The 18894-nt window shown below is 42.8% G+C and overlaps 1 protein-coding gene across 5 annotated transcripts in view; it reads right to left on the reverse strand.

The window, feature by feature from the left end:
* Positions 1 to 241: 241 nt before the first annotated feature.
* Positions 242 to 18894, reverse strand: part of fat1a (FAT atypical cadherin 1a) — a 72483-nt gene continuing 53830 nt past the window's right edge. For 2 of the 5 annotated variants that reach the window (XM_034129227.1, XM_034129226.1), the window contains exons 14-30: positions 16237 to 16623; positions 15245 to 15459; positions 13719 to 13856; positions 13380 to 13523; positions 11620 to 11817; positions 10382 to 10975; positions 9761 to 9983; positions 9544 to 9675; positions 9235 to 9392; positions 7975 to 8443; positions 6677 to 6830; positions 6248 to 6358; positions 5475 to 6118; positions 4781 to 4918; positions 3402 to 3461; positions 2995 to 3030; positions 242 to 1952 (exon numbers count right to left, since the gene is read on the reverse strand). In XM_034129227.1, coding sequence (XP_033985118.1) covers positions 1282 to 1952; positions 2995 to 3030; positions 3402 to 3461; positions 4781 to 4918; positions 5475 to 6118; positions 6248 to 6358; positions 6677 to 6830; positions 7975 to 8443; positions 9235 to 9392; positions 9544 to 9675; positions 9761 to 9983; positions 10382 to 10975; positions 11620 to 11817; positions 13380 to 13523; positions 13719 to 13856; positions 15245 to 15459; positions 16237 to 16623 — 4472 coding nt within the window. In that variant the 3' untranslated portion in view covers positions 242 to 1281. The remainder of the gene's footprint in view (positions 1953 to 2994; positions 3031 to 3401; positions 3462 to 4780; positions 4919 to 5474; positions 6119 to 6247; positions 6359 to 6676; positions 6831 to 7974; positions 8444 to 9234; positions 9393 to 9543; positions 9676 to 9760; positions 9984 to 10381; positions 10976 to 11619; positions 11818 to 13379; positions 13524 to 13718; positions 13857 to 15244; positions 15460 to 16236; positions 16624 to 18894) is intronic. The other 3 variants (XM_034129228.1, XM_034129229.1, XM_034129230.1) reach the window with 3 other exon arrangements.

Consider the following 18894-nt stretch of genomic DNA (forward strand, 5'->3'; position numbering starts at 1 on the left):
TGATCTATAAAATACATCAAAAAGTGCATTTTGCATGATAGGTCCCCTTTAAATCATCTTGCTGCACACTATCTGACGGATAACGGTGCATCCAGAGGGTTTTAAAAATGGAATTGATCAGACCATTTTGCATTAAATATCACTTTCATTACTGATTAGTCCAACAACTTTCTGAGAAAGCTAATTATTGTTGCATTTATAAACACACCATTCCCAAAAACAAAAATTAAAGAGACGTTCAAAGGCTTCAAAATATTTATCAATGACTTTTTACACCAACAATACCAGCTGCAGAAGTTTTATTGCAACCACATTACTGCCTAACGCTACAACTATTCATGACAGTCGAGAAATAATTGCACACAGACAGTCTCAATATTTTTTAGGAATAATTTATTGCCAGTAGGAAAGCGTGAGCTTGTGGCAGTATTCAATAAAAACCTTAACAAGACCATAGCATTGCTCACACACACATAGACACCTGAAAAAGTCACGTGTCCATGGATAACTCTGCACTATAAATATATTGGGTCCCATTTTCTTGGTGGAAAAATAAAGAGGTTCCAAAGTCAAAATGTACAGACAAACAAAATTAAAAAACAACAAGAATATGCAGTCGTTCATTGAAGACCCTTTTTGAAATGAGCAGGACACAATAAGATTTACGAGTACACTGTGTTCGGAAAAGCCACGCTCTTTTCTTCTCACTCTTTTTTTAACTTTTCCTTTTTTGTGAATGTAAGCACAGTAAGGCTGATAATGTCACACCATTTAACTCTTTTTTGTTGAAAATAAAAGCATAGAATATCTACAAAACCTAGTAAACTTTGAAATCAAAACTGTACATTTAAATTTACATTGAAAATGAGCACTTGTAGAAAAACATTTTGCTTGGTTGAATTTATAGAAACAGAGATATTGTGAATTATTCTTTTTTATTTTTTTCTCATGATGCATATCCGGACCCTTCAGCCAATCCACTTCCTGCATGATGAAAGTTACATAAAGCATGGCACCGCCAACGTAAAAGGGCAGGAGTTGGACTGATCCGACGTTAAGATGCTACAGAGTCTCTTCGATAGCTTCATGAGATCTTCTCAGCCGATTGGCCTCACAACCAGTCTCAACAACCCCCGTGTGTAGACTCAATTCATTGTGTGTTTGAATGTATGTATGTGTGTATGTTGCGTTTTCTGTGTACACATACTGTGCATGTTTGGTGTGTGAGGGGTTAACATGAGGTGTAGCTGTGGGTTCAGGCACTTTTGTTTGGATCCAGTGTCAGACTTCAGTGTGCTGCTGGGAGTCGAGCGCCGGGATGGCCAGCCGCTCAAAGTGGCCCTCATCGCCGCTCTCGTAGTCGCTTATCATCGCCTCGGACTCCTCGCAGCACGCCGACATGTCCGAGCAGGAGGCTGTGGACGTGTACAGGGACAGGGACATGTTGTCCAGAGCTGACGAGTCAAAGTCCCGACTACACCCTAAAGGGTAGCCCCCTCTGTAGCCGCCGGGGCCCATGGTGGAGGCCGGGGTGGTGTTGCCTGAGGTGGAGGTGGCACCGTGGCCCTCGCTGTCGCCCCCCTCGCCGGGGTAGGCGTGCTGCGGCAGGTACTGGTTAAGGCTGTACAGCTGGGGCAGGGCCGGGCGCTGACGGACCCCGGCCGGGCTGCCCGGACCGCTCCCAGACGGGTCTAACTCTCTTCCCATGGGCCTCAGCGTGTCGCTGTACTCTGGCAAAGGCGGCGGCGGCAGGTCGTCGTTGGCGTTGTAGTCCTCGGGCGGCGGAGGGAAGTCGCTCTCGATGTCGAAGCCGCCGGGATAGTAGTCGGTGTCCATGGCACTCGGGTCGCTGTACAGAGGGGCGGGCGACTCCACAACCTCATACTGTGGAAACTCCTGGATTCCAGGAAGTTGGACACTTGGCATCCAATCAGATGTGTCCCAGTGATATCCTGTTGGATAAGGAAAAGCCCAAACACATGTATTAGTATTCTGCACTAAAGCTCTCAAACAGTACAATTATCACCTTATGGCATTGTGTTAATGTTAACAACCCACACCATGCAACATTTACACAATACATCACACCAACACAATGAGCTGTTCATTAATAAACACTTAACTTCACACTTTGTGAGAGCATTTTAACACAGCGCAGGCACGTTCACAGACTTCAAGCACACTGACACTATTATTGTCTCCCTGTTATTTGTTCCATTATATCTTGTTAACAGCCAAAACGTCTTTTTAAAAAAAAAGTATTTTTATAACAAAATCTCCTTCTCCTATCCCTAAAATAAACAAATAAAATGTGTTTGATAAATAACATCTCATTGGAGTACACCTTAAATATATATTAACATTGTGTCCAATAGTCCTAACTTTCTATCTACAGTTCCATATGGCAACACAATATGAGCTAAGCCACGCCCACTTCCGAACTATCCAATCATATTTTTGGATCTTTCTATCATTGGATTTAGATTCAACTGGTTGTATTAAATACGTCAAATTATTGAAGATGAAGACGAAACATTTGTCTTCCCTTCACCAGAAAGATAATATTTACTGGGACTGATTATAACTAAACCACTTTCACATACAACAAATGTATAAGAAGTGTTAAAAAATAGTTACTGTAAATGCTGTGTCAAACCATTAAAATAACTTACAAAGACAAGCAGACACAAGCGACTCCTATCCAGTCGGTTACATTTCCAGTTAGTTACTGAGCAAAATGTTAAATCATATAATGCTCGGATTAACATTTTCTCTAACGTTGTCCCGGCATCAAAGCCATGCATGGGAATGATTTTAATACTCTTACAGCGGCAGACAGTAACACCTTAAGAGGACCGAAGCAGAAAGCACTGAGTGTCGCACAGAGCGGTTAACCCTTTCCTCACTAAGCTTTGGGGGTAGTGGTTAAGAGTTAGACGAGGGGATTGGGGCAACACCAGTGAACATCAGGCAAACAAAGATGTAAAAAGTCACCTCTTGGGTTCTTGAGATCATGAGCCAAAAAAGACTCTTTATATGAGGCAAGGAGGAGGAGAAAGAGAAAAAAGAACATTAAAACCTGAGAAGAAAGAACAATGGGCTAAGAACACGAATGAAATGAGAGACATGACAATGATAAAGAGAGTGACGGGTAATTCATGGACAACAGGTTTGCCATTTTCTCAAACCGACTTCTTGAGGTGTGCAATCAAAGGTTGGCAAAGTTATTTACTGAGACTTGAAGGCAACACTTCTGTGCCTGTTTAATTAGCAGCTGGATCTAAAAACAGAACGGGTTGGATTTGGTTTGTCAGTGTAAGATAATGGCAGCTCTTTCACCTGCACTTCACATCCCAACACCAAGAATAAACTGAAGGGAGGTGGAAGCAATAAAAGAGTACCTTCTCCTTCCACCGTGTCAACAGCACAGTTGACACGGTGGATTACCGTCACTAGGGAGGCTTGTGAGAGGCAGGAGAAAGGGGAGTGGATGGGAGAGATCAAGCATAAGTACAAATGGTTTCATCATTTAAAAACAAACACATACAAATGAAGTGCATGGTGGAATTGATGCCAACACGATCAACACTTCCCACAAACGTTGCTGTCCCTGCTGAACACACTTATTTGTACTTATCCGTGGTGAGGGGGGGGGGGGGTTGGCTAGGCACAAGACAATGGTGGAAGGCAGCACAGTATGGGCGAGGGTCTGGTTTTGTTTGTGCAAGCTAACACAACAACAACATACTGAGATGCTACGGGGTGCCATTCACAGTACAGATGGAAGAATCAGTGAAATTCCCCGGAGACATGAGCACATTTCCAACCCTAACACAGAGAAGAGCCAGTGTGTGTTTAGAAAACAAACTGAGGGAAATGAAGGAAACAGAAATGGCTTGTTTAGGAAATATTCAATTTCCAAATCAATTTAGGATTCATTCGTATTTTTGGAAGGTTTTGATGACTTATGGGCAGCACAATCCCCTCCGTGATATCCCGGTAATGACAGGGTAATAAGGTAGATGTGATGAGAAAAGAACAGGAGAACATAACATATGCGTGTATACCCTTGGGATATGTTCCTGGATGTTTGCGTTACACAGCACTTTGTAGCTACATGTTGAAAACAAAAAAGAAGAGACAAAGAAAAAGGCATGCATGTAAATAATAAAAAAGAACACAAATCAAATGCGGATAAATGTCAAAATAAATGATTTTCAAACCGGTTTCTAAGTCATCAAACTCCTTTTGAACACAGGTAAACTGAGAGCGGGCGGATTAGAAAAGGGTCAGAATGTCTTTTTTGTATGTATGTATGTATACATGTAATCCCGGGAGAATTACACTGCACATGTTTTTGTGAATGCTTCCGTCTGTACCGGCAGTGATTGAGGACTTACAGGCTGGACCCCCCTATTTAAAACCTTGTTCTGGATCTGTGGACTGATTTGATCCATATGGGAGCTGAAGCCCCGCAGCAGAAGGAAAGAGAGAGAACAACATGTGACCCCAGAGCCATTTGGGCCATCCATTGTGAGCATGCAAAGAAACAAGAGTTAGCAAGACAATCATCAAGGCTCTACAAAGACACAGGTAACCGTTGCAGAACCCTGCAGGCTGATCAAACAAAGGCAATAAGAGGTTAAACTCATCACAAATGCAAAATATCATCTCATACATGTACATGTTATAAAATATGCTGTTTTTATACTATGCTATGTGGTTAGTTTTCCTTAGATGACTAAGAGAGATAGATTTAACGCGCTGAGTGGCAGCTTACCGTTGTCATCGCAGGACTCTGACTGGAAGGAGCTGAGGGACTGGACCTCAGACATGCTGCCCCGGGTGTTGTAGGGGTGACAGGCGCTGTCCTCTGCAGGCTTCTTACTCAGGCACGGGTCCAAGTCCACCACTTTAGCTGGAAGAGAAAGCACAGCCTGAATATAGTGTATGGAAGCACTTGGAAGAGATAGGAAAACTTCCTGTGTAGGGCAAAGCAATGTGTTTGAAATAGTCTATAGATGGGCAACAATAAAAAAAAAGACATAGACAGAAGTATACGTTTGTAGGATGTTGCTTTTTTTCAATTTGTATGGGAATTTTCAAAGTTTAGTATAGTTTTTTTAGTCTCAAGTATAGTTTTCCTGGTCTCAATTTGTATTTCAATATGGGCAAAATAATAAAAAGTATAAGGAAATATTTTATGAAGTGTTATTTATAATGCATTATATATGATCATATGTAAAACCACTATTTGCTTTCAATTACATTTTGTATTTACTGAATTTTGTATCAAGTTTTGCAAGTTTAATCATCGTTTGGTACAAAGTATAAAGAAAATGGAGACAACGTAAAACGAGTAACTAACTGAAAATGATTTAACCTGAGGTGTACAAATGTAGCATTGCTTCTACTTTCCCTCTTATATGTACAAAAAGGTCATCAGGGTACTTTTAGGAACATTGAGAACTTACCATCATAGTCATAGTCCCAGTTTGGCTTCTGGATGGAGTCGCTGTCTGAGATGGAGTTGGAGCCAGGGGGTGGGGGGAGGTTGGGGGCGACGCTGCACACGGCCACGGTCTTGCGGTGCCCGTGCACAGTGTCCGGGTTGAAGGTGCTGAACTCCGGGTGCTCCGGGATGGCTGAGCCCTCGAATGAATTCCTGTCCAGGTTGTTCCTCGAGTCGCTTGGAATGCTGGGAGTGTAGGAGATGGGCCTCACGGGGACCTGGGGGGGGATGTCGGAGTAGATGTTCTTGTTGAGTTTGACGTCAAAGTACGGCCTCTGTAGAAAGGAGTGAGGCGTGTTGGGACTGGCCAGATGTTTGTTGTCGTCGTTGTGCTTGGACCTTCTGCGACAGGCCTTCTTGCGGATGATGATGAAGAGGAGGACCAGGATGAAGATGCTGGACACAAACACCACGATGCCGATCACCTCCTCCAGACCGATGTTCCAGGAAGTGGAGACGAAGTCATTGCGGACCTCGGCGCGGAGTTCGCACATCTGTCCGTTGAATCCCAGCGAGCAGTTGCATTTGTACGAGCCGTATGTGTTCTGGCACTGGCCTCCGTTGGAGCAGGGGTTCTTGATGCACTCGTCAACGTCGCTCAGGCACCTGAAGAACACATCAGAGTTCAGTGCTGTGTGTTACAAACTGCTGATACAGGAGATCGGACCTGTCTAGCCGGAGATATAAATCATTTAGTGAGATCAGTTCATGGGTTTGAATTCAAAATGTACGTACCTTTCTCCCTGGAAACCGACTTCACACTCACACACTGGACCGTCCAGGCTGTCGATGCACTTCCCGCTGTTTTTACAGGGGTTATCTCTGCAGTACGGCCCCAACTGGCACCTGAATACAAAACAAGCTTACGTAAGAAACCTACAAAATATAGGAAGACGTGTTTTTTGAAAACCTACATTTTATCTTGCTGAAGGATTTACAAGGTGTAAAATAATGGATCAGACATCATTTGTAATAGCTGATCACCGGTCTATAACTTGAAATGCAGGTCTTACTCAAAGATTCAAAATGAAATGTGAGTATTAATATCCAATTAGAATTACATGATGTGTTTAAAGTATTAGCTTCATCACATGATCATCATCACCCAGGCATACATGCAAAATGATATCCATCAATCTCGCGCCATAGCATGCATGGCTGTACCTTTGTCCTGAGTACTGTCCTCTGCACTGGCAGAAGAAGTCGCCTGCTCGAGGAACACAGGTGCCCCCGTACAGGCAGGGGTTGGAGGCACAGGGGCTCAGGCCAATCTCACAGTGGGTGCCCATGAAGGAGGCAGGACACTTACAGAAGTAGCCTGTGGAATACAAATAAAAGACATATTAATTTATTGACATTGTTAAACTCCTGTAATTCATCACAACAACGCCTGTTAGGAAATAATTGCTGGGGGGACTGAATTGTACTGTTGTTTTTATTGTAATGGTTTACTTTGCATAATTTACATTAATTCCAATAGTACAATGTTGTGCTCACCACACTGTTTAGAGTTTTTTCTTTCTTTTCAAACTGAGCTGCATATTTTGCAGAAAAGCCTCGTAGGGACAGTGAGGGATTATGCCCCCTGAACCACTGGCAAGTTTTTAATGCGAAGTCATGCAGAACTGTTGAGTTTGCATTAACAGCAAACGGCACTTACTGCAAATTAACACTGCAAGCAGACGCATCAGATAACAGGGAGAGGTCGCACAAAACTATGATAGAAGATGCCTCTCTAATAGCCTGCCTTCAATATACGAACAGATTCAACTTCCCAGCTGATACACCTGTTCTCAGGCGGCAGAAAATAAGCTCTGTTATATGATCAGATGAGTAATTTAGTGATTAATTAAAACTCCTTAATCTCACGGAGAAATGTAATAATGTTCAGATAAAACTAATTGAACTAATTGCAGTCCAATACAACCACTCTAAGTCTACCTTTATCACAAACGTTGGCAAAGGGATAGTATGGCTGCATTGGTCTCTTTATCATTTTGTTTGTAGACCATCTTTTGAAAAGTTCAGTTCACAAAATGTCAAAATAGAGAAGAATATTCACACAATAATCCAGATCTTGAGATGACTTGTTGCGTCCAACCAATAATACCAAAACTTGATTTACTTGCAATAGCTCATTAAGTCAAAACATAATAATAGACTAAGTTAATAAAAGTGAGAACTGACTGATACAAATGACTGTAGTTTATAATCTCATTAACCCTTTACACAGTTTATAAATGTTTTGTGTGCATAGGTATAAATGTGTCTGTTGATTGTGTAGGATATATTTTTTATATATATTTGTATTTTCGTATTGAGGATTGTGGGAAACGGTATTTCGCTCTCTCTGTCTGTACACACAAACTGCAAGATTGACAGTAAAGTTGACTTTGACTTGACTAACTAAAGCCACCCGGGTGAGAACGTGACTGCAATGAGCTGAGCAGGACAGGATGTACCTCCGTTAGGCAGCGAGGCGCACACCCCCCCGTTGCTGCAGGGGTTGCTGGAGCAGCTCTCGGCAGGTGCGAGGGCACAGCCTGGGCTCACGTCCACGAGGTCCTCCAGCACGGCGTGGGCCCGCTGAGCCTTGGTGTTCAGAGGCAGCTCCTGGCCGTTCAGGCTGATGGCCTCCATGCAGCCGCGCAGCCCGTTGGTGACGGGCAGGCTGCGACCGTGGCGAGCCGAGGCCAGCTGGCGTACATGCCCGCCGAAATAAATGCTGTTGTCGAGGTTGAGGGTCCGCAGGGTGCCCGGTGCTGTGCCTGAGGCGGCGTGCACCCGGTCCAGCACCAGCTTGGCGTAGTTACCATCCACCTCCAGTGTGAGAGTGTGCCACTCCCCGTCGTTAATCTGAGCGCTGTGCACAGACACCAGGCCGGGGCCACTGCCGCAGTCAAACTTGTACTGCAGACGGCCGTTCACAATCTGTCAGAAATACAAAGAACATGATGAACATTCAGCATACGCTAGACATATGAAAGCTTCTAGTTTCATAATTTGTGTTCTCTGTTTCTCATCTTGATCAACACAAGATTAGAATCTGGCGGAGAAATCGTAATTAAATTATGAAGGCGCCGTTATAAATCAATATGTGAAACTGTCATAAATCACTCCCTTTCAGAAAATACAGTGTGCATCAATAATTCATTAAAATGTAATCTTTATTTAGATCAACCCAATTTCAACAAGCTGTGCAGGAAGGCATCTTTATAAAACGCTGTAAGCTTATGTCTCTAAATAAAAGAGTTAAAAGTTATTTAAAGCCTCACATGGCTAAACAATAACTGTCTCATAGCCAGCCAGGTTTTTAGTCTAAAGTCTGGCATGCAGACTGCTATAAGAGACAGACTCGGAGGAATGTGTGGAAAACAGCTTTCTGTTTCCCTCCCAGAACTAAAATAGCTCCTGTGTGTGAGGAGCTTTTTTCAACCCACCACCACATTCCCACCGTCCCTCATGTGAACGGGGGTTTAAAATGGCTTTTTGAACCCTTCAGAACAGTTGATTGGTACACATGCCTGGGTGGTCTCATGGGAGGGCGGGTCAGTTTGTGTTTATTAAGCCCTTCTGATATGGAAATGCTGCGCGGTAAAACGGAGGGACAGTCAGTCTAGACTTAATTATGATAAGGAAGGTTATCAGTTTTGAAGACTCTGAAGGAATAAATGCACGTCTGAGCAATATGGCAAGGCAAATATATTCACACACACACACACCTCGAGGATGCTGTAGTCTGTTCCTTTCGCATACATGACAGTAGCATGAGTGGAGAAGGTCCTGATCCTCAGGGAGAGTTTCATCAGCTCCTTGTTCTCATTCTCCATCAGAAGGTACTTCACATAGCCGCTGCCGCTGAACGTTAGGGAGTTGCCATCTGACAGGAAGTAAGAGACATGAATCAAGAAGATGTGGGACAGGCATGCAGCTTTTACATTATTTTCCTCATTACTCCAGGGTGAAAAGGCTTGAGATAGGTAAGAGATAACGACATCTGGAAACAGAGATTAATAGGTGGGTGGTCTTACCGGAGCATTTGCCCTTTTTGCCCTCTGGACACACACAGCTGTACACGGCTTCTTTAGGATCTGCCACACACTCCATTCCCTCAGGACAGGGGCTGTTCTCACACAGGTTGTTCACCACGGGACATGTGCCACCTAAACGACGACACACTTCCAGTCAGATCAGGCGTTTTCTGACAGACAGTGAATGTGTGAATCTGTGTGTGGTTAATGAGCCTACCTTCACACTGGCAGGTGGCGGTCCTCAGGTGTCTCGGTGAGACGAAGCTGAGACGAGCCGTGCTGTATGTGGACATCGTGCTCTTGTCCAGGGAGATGACCTCGTCGCAGAAGCTTAACGGGCAGTCCACCCCCGCGCACAGCTTCTGCACCACCCGCACGATCCGAACGCCCGTCATCTCCTCGATCACAGCCGCAGAGGAGTTCAGCTTACGGAAGACCACCTGAAAACACATGAATAATCAGCTTTCCTCTTTTTTATGTCTTTAAAAACTGAACATCTTTGTAATTTAAAGACATCATATTGGTTTCAACTGACATCTTTGAAACTTATTGGACTAGATCATTATTTGATTAATTTAACAATTCTTTACTAGGGTTGGGTTGTATAAAGAAAATCATATATCACAGTATGTATAGCCAAATAACTATGAAACAATATTGAAAGATATTTTAGCAATGAAAATGTCAGGCCTTTAAAATAGAAAATACTTAAAATGTTACGATATCAAAAATCTATGATATCTTGTCTCATGATACGATATTGTACACTACATTTCCCGGGCATATTTTGTACCATTAACTATAAATGACCATCAAATGTTAGCATAGCCGTTCTCACCTCCTGAGATTGGTAGGGGGTACCGGACCTCTCTAAAGCCAGCAGCACGTCCAGGTCTCCGTGCTCTGAAGGCTGCAGGCTCACCAGCTGCACCTCACTCCTCCGGACCCCTGCGATGTTCCTCAGTGCCCGCTGGAAGTTACGCCAGAAGTCCCCGATGAATTCCTCGGGGGCGATATTAGCAAAGCGCACGGCAATAGAGTTGTCCAGAGCCTGACGTGTTGCCTGTCTGACGTGCACGGTGACGTCAGCCGCCGTGGTGAAGCGCCCGTCGGTCACCGTCACGTTGAGAGGGTAGTGACCCACATCGAGGGGGCGCAGGGCGATGACTTTACCATCGGAGGCGGACACTGAAAACAGGGCTCCGCTGTCGTCCGATGAGGAAGAGGAAGGGGAGAGGCTGTAGGAGAGGGTGTCGTAGATGTCCTGGTCGGTGGCGTGGATCTTGCCCAGGACACCTCCGGGGTATTCATCGCCCGCGCAGGTGACAAAGATATCCAGTGGAAGGATGGCAGGAGGGTAGACGCTCTCCTCGATTATTCGCACACTGATGAAGGCGGTGGAAACGAGCTGAGGTTTGCCACTGTCTGACACCTGGATATGGAGAGAAGAAAATGATGTTCAGTGTTAGTTTTTGTCTGAAAGCTTTCTTTTTCCAACAGCAGAGGGCAATCAAGCTCTTCCACCGATAAGTTAAACCACATCTAGATACTGTCGGTGCTCTGCATTTTAAAACATCTACAGTTCATGCATTTCATCAAACACACTCTCACACGGATGGTCATCAGTTCAAAAAAACAACTATGACTCAAACGTGAGTGTGCATCTCGTGTAACAAGACATCACACTTACATTTCATATCCCATCTGCCCACTCTCTTTTTTTCTGCTAAAGTGACACATCAACACCCAGCAACACATGCGATCGTGCCAACTCAAAGCAAATGTCTTTGATTTGTTATTCTCCTTTGAGATTCACTCCCATGCAGCAGCTCTGATGTATGCCTATTCCACTTCAGCATCTTACAGACAGTTGTTTGCAAGGTTAAAAGCTTTATTTAGAACGTGTTTAAAAGATGGAGAGACGAACATTGACTAGTGTTGGGATGTAAGGAGATATCAATGAGCATGACAGAGAAAAGGGAACAGAAGAAAGACAAATAGATCAGGTTGCTATGCCTTGACGGTTAAATCAATACAACCTCTCAACTGCGGTTTCTCCTCTGCGCTGTGACTCACCTGAGCTTGCAGTAGGTAGTGTTCTGTACTTTTCCTATTCAGCGCTCCCACGGCCACTAAAGCTCCCTGCTGATTGATGTGGAAAGCATCGCCCTCATTCCCATCCACGATGGCGAAGGTGAAAGGTGGGCCGTTGTGGGAAGCGTCCCGATCGGTTACGGTGAGCTGGAGGACACTTGTGCCTTTTGGTCGGTTCTCCTGTGGGATTCAAGAGAGGCATGTGTAATGTTTGTGGAGAGAGGAGGTGGCTCACCTGATGCTCTTCATCTCTACAATGTTTTGCAAACCCACAGAACATTTCCGGTGCGAGAGGAAACGTAACAGAGACTTAGGGCTGTGCGATTATGGCAAAAATCATAATCACGATTATTTTGGTCAATAATTGATATCACGATTATTAAATACGATTATTCATTGACTTTGAAAACATCCATTTATTGAACTTTAAAACAAATACAAATAATAATTTGAACAGTGTCTTTTTAACTGTTGATTACCCTGAACGTATAATTCAACTGAAAAACCAATACAAAAATAAATGATATCAAAATAATAAATACCAATAAGTATCAAGATCAACAAATATTTTGGAGCGCACTTCAACAAGCTACTAAACATATATAAATATGATAAATAAAAATAAATTAGACTAAAATAAATTAGATCAATATGTCACAACCTAGCAAAGCAAAATAATCGTTTTTTTCGATGATGTTGTTTTCGTAATTGTGGCAGGCCAAAATGGTAATTGCGATTAAAATACGATTAATTGCACAGCCCTACAGAGACTATTAAATAACTGAATATTTGTACAGCTAAAAATTGGGAAAACGTAAGCTTCTCTCATTTGAATCAACTAAATACGACTGATCGCCACCACACAGAATAATTTAATTCACTGCCGATATCTAAACACCGATTATAATTGCTTCAAAGATTTGGGCAGGTTAACAGACGACGTTATCTTCAGAAAAGGAAGGCTTCCTCTTTCGTGTTGTGTGTCCCTGATTGGTCTTCAGATCTGTCCCTTGTAATGCAAGTCCTGAAACTCATTGTTATTCTCAAACAACTCCTAATGCTCCTGGTGTTGTGAACAGTGTGCTTTGTGTTGCTTATTTGTGCTTTTAGGAGTGCATTTGTGCTTTACTTTGATCGGGGATCCATAATAAGTCAAATAAAGCCGGTTAGGATTTTTTTTTTAGGCAAAACAATGTTTCATCAGTAAGTACTCGAGCTAAAAATGCGACGCCTCCGCACAATAAATTGCTTTTTCAGTTTTCTAAACAGAACGGAAAATTGTAAATAAATCATCTATCTTTGGAATCATGATTTCTGTCCTGAACTGTATTACAAATGCATCTAGCTTAATTATTTTCATTTCAACACTCTTTCACTTCTCTCCAGTGAACCGACTATAGCTCAGTATCTTTCCTCTCTTCAACTCTCCTGCCTCACAGCCTTCCCCATTTATTCCCGTATCTAAATTCTCATACTTAAGATGCATCCTCTGTCTTTTGATTCCCTCCTCCCTCCTCTCCCCCCTACCTCTGTTCTTGCTCCAACATCCGACTTGCTTCTTGACATTCAAGTCGCACAGTCTCCCATTATTCCTCCCTGTTAATCCATTTCTCTGTGTCCACTGCAATCCCCCCCCCCTGCTCCTCCTCCTTCTCCTCTCTTACTTCCTTTCCATCTACTTCTTTCTCATCCACTACACCTTTAATCAGCCATCTTCACTGACCTTTCCCCCCCCCTCTCACCTGGATGATGAGGCTGTAGTTGCCCTGGGAGAACAGCGGTGGGTTGTCGTTGACGTCTGAGATGTCGATGTTGATCATGGCGCTGCTGGAGAGAGGGTTGGCCCCGTTGTCTGAGGCAACCACCATCAGAGTGAACCCTGAGGTCTGAGAAACACATGGAGAATAATTACCATACATAGGCAAGGCTGCTTTTGTAAGCAATAATGCAGCGGAGATCAGTAAACAAGCTTCCCTATTAGGCCTGACATGACTTTGATTGGATTCTGCATAGAGTGCAATTAGCCCCACAGTGGATTAAACTATGTGAACACTCAGCATTGTATCTGTGGTTTCTCTTACTCGCTCTCTGTCCAGCTGGCGAGCGACTTTAAGCTCTCCTCTGACCGGATCGATGGTGAAGGGGCTGCCTTGGTTACCGTCCACGATGAAGTAGCGCACGTGATTGAAAGAAGGTCCGTCGACATCTTCTGCCATCACCTTTAAATCAATCAAAACAACAATCAATCACTGATTCTGGAAAATGGATTAACGTGACAATTCAACGTGTGAATGTTAGGTTAACATGTCTCAACCAGCTTCATACTATCATCGATTGTTCTTGCATGGACACACAATTATCTTCCAGATTAAGAAGACATCTGGTTGATTGGTGGGAGGGTACACTTGTCATTGTGTCAGTGGTCTTTATTAGTCTTAAGTGGGTGGGAATCATCTGTGAAAAACCATGATCCTATATTTAATTCCACGAACCAATCAGGATTTAACAACATTTGACAGAAAATCTGATGACTGTGGGTGTATTTATAAAAAACCCACCCACATAGTTTCTAATAGGTTGTTTACTTGTATCATTTTACAGAAATACATTTGAATTTCAAAATCTTACTTTTAAAGCACTATTTCACTGCACGAGTGGATCAACAGAAATTAATCAAATCAATAATTTGAGTAATTTTTTAAGCTAAATGCCAAAAAAATTTCCTGTCCCAGTTTCTTCAATTACTCAATTTATCTGACAGCACATTGGGCTCTGTGAATCTGCACTTTTCATAGTTATTTACAAAACAAATAATCTGTTTATTGAAAAATATAATCAGCTGAATAAATTATGACGAGAAGATTAATATTAATTAGTTGCGGCCCGGCTATCACAACATCATACAGATGTTAACAACCTTTCCTTTCTCCTGTGCATCCTCCTCCAGAACAAACACAGTTACTCACACACAGTCTTAAAACCCACCAAGCGTCACATATTGAAAGGGATCCCCGGGGAAATCAGCAGACAGGGAAGATTTACAAGTATGAGACAATAGCACGTATTAAAATCTAATTTTCAGATTTATCATTTATATTCAGGTACATTAGGCACACAGACAAATGGCCATAAGCAGGGGTCTTTTATTAAGGGAGGAGGAGTGGTGTGCTGCGGGGTTAGACAGAAATAGACGGAGAGAAAATTGAACATGCAAAAGGTGAAGACAATGCCTTATCTAGGACGGAGGCTTAATGAGTCAAATGCCTTTCAATTAAACAGTTTGAGCATGTGTGTCAGATAATGCACGAGAACAGGGGCGCAGTGAGCTTGAAGAGCAATGTTACTAATTTAGCTGTGCCACCAGATGGTGATTTGCCACAGGTGCAGATGTGTGATAGTGTAAGCAGTGAGTAATGGGCAGAGAGGAGGAAGGCTGTGAGCGAGTAAATGAACAAACTGACACAACTAGCTGGAGGAAAATTAAAAGAGACAGTGATGAAAAATGTCTTTCGCCCTGCATGCAGCGTTATAGTAATTATGGGATGCTGCTCCACAACAACCAACTATTGTATTTAAACATGTCCCTAAGGATGGGATTTATTCTCACCGCCATCACAGTCTTCCCCAGCTCGGCGTCCTCACTGACGACGGCGGTGTAGATCTCCTGGCTGAACACGGGTGTGTTGTCGTTGACATCGGTCAGGTTGATGTTCACAGTGGCCATGTCGCTGAGCGGCGGCGAGCCACCATCTGTCGCCTCTACGGTGATGTAGTATTCATGGGAGACCTCGTAGTCCAGCGGCTCGATCACAAAGACGTCACCTGAGGACAAAGAGACGGCGGAAAGTCAGAGAGGATGTCCTGTCACAAGAATTCAAACTTCAATACCACAACTTAAATAAATAAAACATCTGTGAAATCAAAAAAGGAAATCAATTTGACGACAAACAATGAGCTTCTTTGTATTTTAGTAAGTGGCTTTCATTTGAAATTCAAAAGTCAAGCATTGCTCAGCTGCTCTTACTGCATTACTGCTTGAAGCTAGAAAGAATCCTTTGTTTATTTTTTTAGAATTGAATATTACATATAATTGGATTGGAGTTAATACTACTTCTTTTTTACACACCCGATAGGCAGAGAGCTAAGAGCATAGTTAGATATCAGATTTCCACGGCATGATTATCACGGCCAAAATAATTCATGGTATTGAATCTTTAGAAAATTAGAATTAAAAAAGAATAATTATAGTAATGCTATTAGGTCAATCCTTATTTAAATTAATTTAATTGTGTGTTCTGTCTCTTTTTTGAGAGAATTACACTCAAAATGCAAGAAAGAGAGTCCATAAACAAAACTGTATATAATGGCATTATAAGGGACGACAAAAAGCAAGAACTGAAGGACAGAAATGATTCAAGAGGCCATGGATTATTTACCCGATATTAATAATTGTCTATGATTTCCATGATATCAATATTTAATCTCTCATTAAAACAGTTATCATCAATATCAGTATAGGGCCACACCCGGAGAGCACAGTAAAAGCTGAGCTAAGAGATTATGGAAAAGAAAAGCCATCTGTTTCCTGCTACCACATACCGGTGCGAGGGTCAACGCTGAACATGCCGTGCTCGTTTCCGCTGATGATGCCGTAAGAGATCTCTCCGTTAGCATCCGTGTCCCGGCTCGCTGCCTGCACTCTGAGCACCTGTGTGCCCACCGTCACGTCCTCAGACAGGGTAGCCATGTATTCACGGTGCTCAAAGACTGGCGGATTGTCGTTGATGTCCAGGACGGAGATCAGCACGTGGCACAGAGAGGACAGACGTGGGGAGCCCTGGTCACTGGCCCGGGCCTTCAGCTCGTATGTGGACTGCACCTCTCGGTCCAGGGGGCGCTCCAGGCTCATAACACCGGTGTGCTCGTCAATTGAGAAGAACCCTTCAGCGGAATCGACCAATGAGTAGAGGATGTCGCTGTTAAGATCTGAGATGGAATAGAAAAAGGAGAATTAAGGTTTTTTTTTTTTTTTTGGACAATCCTCCCTGTCCCTGTTCCCTCATCTCAGCGATTATACTGCTGAGTAAAATGTTATCTTCACCGAAAAAGATGAATAGCCACATCAACAGAAATACTCCCTTAAGTACAGGGCGTAACAAGCATATTGATTCTTATATTGATGTATTGATTCTTGAATGATTAAAACCGTCTCCCTTCATTCTCATTCCGACACATCCATCTTTCACGAAGCCTCTGATAAACAGGAGCTGTAAACGTCTAATCCATGCCATCCTCATAACTCATGTCCTCCCACTAGCAAGACGCTCCGAGCAACAAGACAGAGACGGATCACAATAATAATCATAATGCCTTTCTGCAGGTGGCCCCCATTTGGAATACGCTATTATATTCCCATTTATCAGGTAAGTGCCCCTGTCCTCCGTGGATCTCATTATCGTGCTGGAGACTACCACAAGAGCCCTGCTTATATGGTTTCCCATCACTTTTATCTGGTCTGATCACCCTTGGGACAACTACTTAATGGTGGTTAAGTAATTGTGCTGAATTTCAATCGGCTATGTCCCCTAATATGCTCACTATAATCTCAAGACTGGAATGTTTAATATGAAAGTAGAGTTGGGATGCTGAGTGGATGGATGGATAATGAATCAGCACCTTCTTTGTCATACATGATAGTAAACTTAATATCTTTGAGTTTGAGATAAGTGGTGAATAAAACAGGGATACACTTTTCATGGGCGTTCTAAAAGTTTAAAGAGAAAACTGTTATGGGCTAAATGGTTCTCAGTTGCAGCTCTATTTTAAAGACAATGCCTTGGTTATATAGCTAAAAGCAAACATGCTAGCTCTACACTGACACAACTCCTTACTGCAGTAATGTGGGTAAATAACAAACATATTCCAGCCAAATAGGCAGGTGGATTATTGAGACAGCAGCACACAGCAGCCAGTGCCAAGAATGAGTCCTTGCATAGATACCAGAGTCAAATATTGATGGAAATTAAAGCAAATATGTTCTCTTTGTAGGAGGGTTACATTAGGCTTCATATGTTGATGTTCACTGCTGAGAGTCGACTGAAGCCTGACTGAACTGGGTCAAAGCTACAATGTCTAATTCTTCTTGAATGCTTGGGACTCACCAGTTGTGCTAAATAAATACTAGAAAGACAAATAAAAAGAACTCTGATGTGTGCGATACCCACATGTGAGATAAAACTTCTCAAACTCCCTCTGCTACACTCAGTGCAACTCTAAATAATTATTGTCCCTGGCTAGGCAGGAAGCACCTTATTTTCTCAGAGCCTCCTTCAAGTACCCTTATCCTAGATATTTGAACATTTGAAGAAAATTCCATGCCAACAAAGCCTCGGGGGAGAACATTTCTTAATCCCGGCACTCTCCATTCACCATTTAAAGTTTCTCTCCAAGCAGACCCAATTCTATCATCTCGAGCTGTCAGTTCACTCAGGTTAGGAAAAAGAGGGCGTTGATTCTCTGGCAGTGTACAGGTTAGAGTGGTTCCTGCTAAACTAAAGGTTTAATCTAGAAAGACAGGTCCAATGGTTTCCTGTTAAAGTCTCCAGGAGTTTAAATTACTGTTTGACTGCATGTTAAACTTCCCAGTCTTACCCACATGTGAGCTGCTCAGCGGTTGGCAATGCTTTCTGAAAGGTAAAGACGCCGGAGACAAATATATGTGACTCTGTGGCTTCGCACCATGCAAATGGAAAATTGCATCAGCCCTTTTGAGAAATCAGCTTGAAGAAAGAGGAATTTCATTAGAGTGTAATGGAGCTTTTAATTTGGGGGGTTGATCATTCATGAAATTCCACATTTGTTATCCCTCCCTCTTGCCATTTAGTGTAATGCAGTTGTATAAAGGAAAGATAATAACCAGTCTATTGTGAGTCAGCATTTAGCCGAGAGGCAAATTCATACTATGATACAGGAAACTTTTATAAGTGTAAATTGTTGAACCCTTTTTTTTTTGCCTGAGTAATGTCTTTGTGTGCATTTTGCAATTTCAACGTTAAGGTATTTGTGACAAGCAACAGCTCACAAAACTGTATCTAAAACATAGCTTTAATATGAAATGTTGTCCAGTCATGGACCTCCCTGTAAGTAAGCACAGTAAGCCTGTCCAATTTGGATTGTTTTACATGTTGAAGTTACGTATACAGGACGACAGTTAGTGATACTCAGCATTTAAAGACTTGAGGGGGTAGTCGATACATA

Source organism: Trematomus bernacchii, unplaced genomic scaffold (assembly GCF_902827165.1).
Source record: "Trematomus bernacchii unplaced genomic scaffold, fTreBer1.1, whole genome shotgun sequence".
Lineage (NCBI taxonomy): Eukaryota > Metazoa > Chordata > Actinopteri > Perciformes > Nototheniidae > Trematomus > Trematomus bernacchii.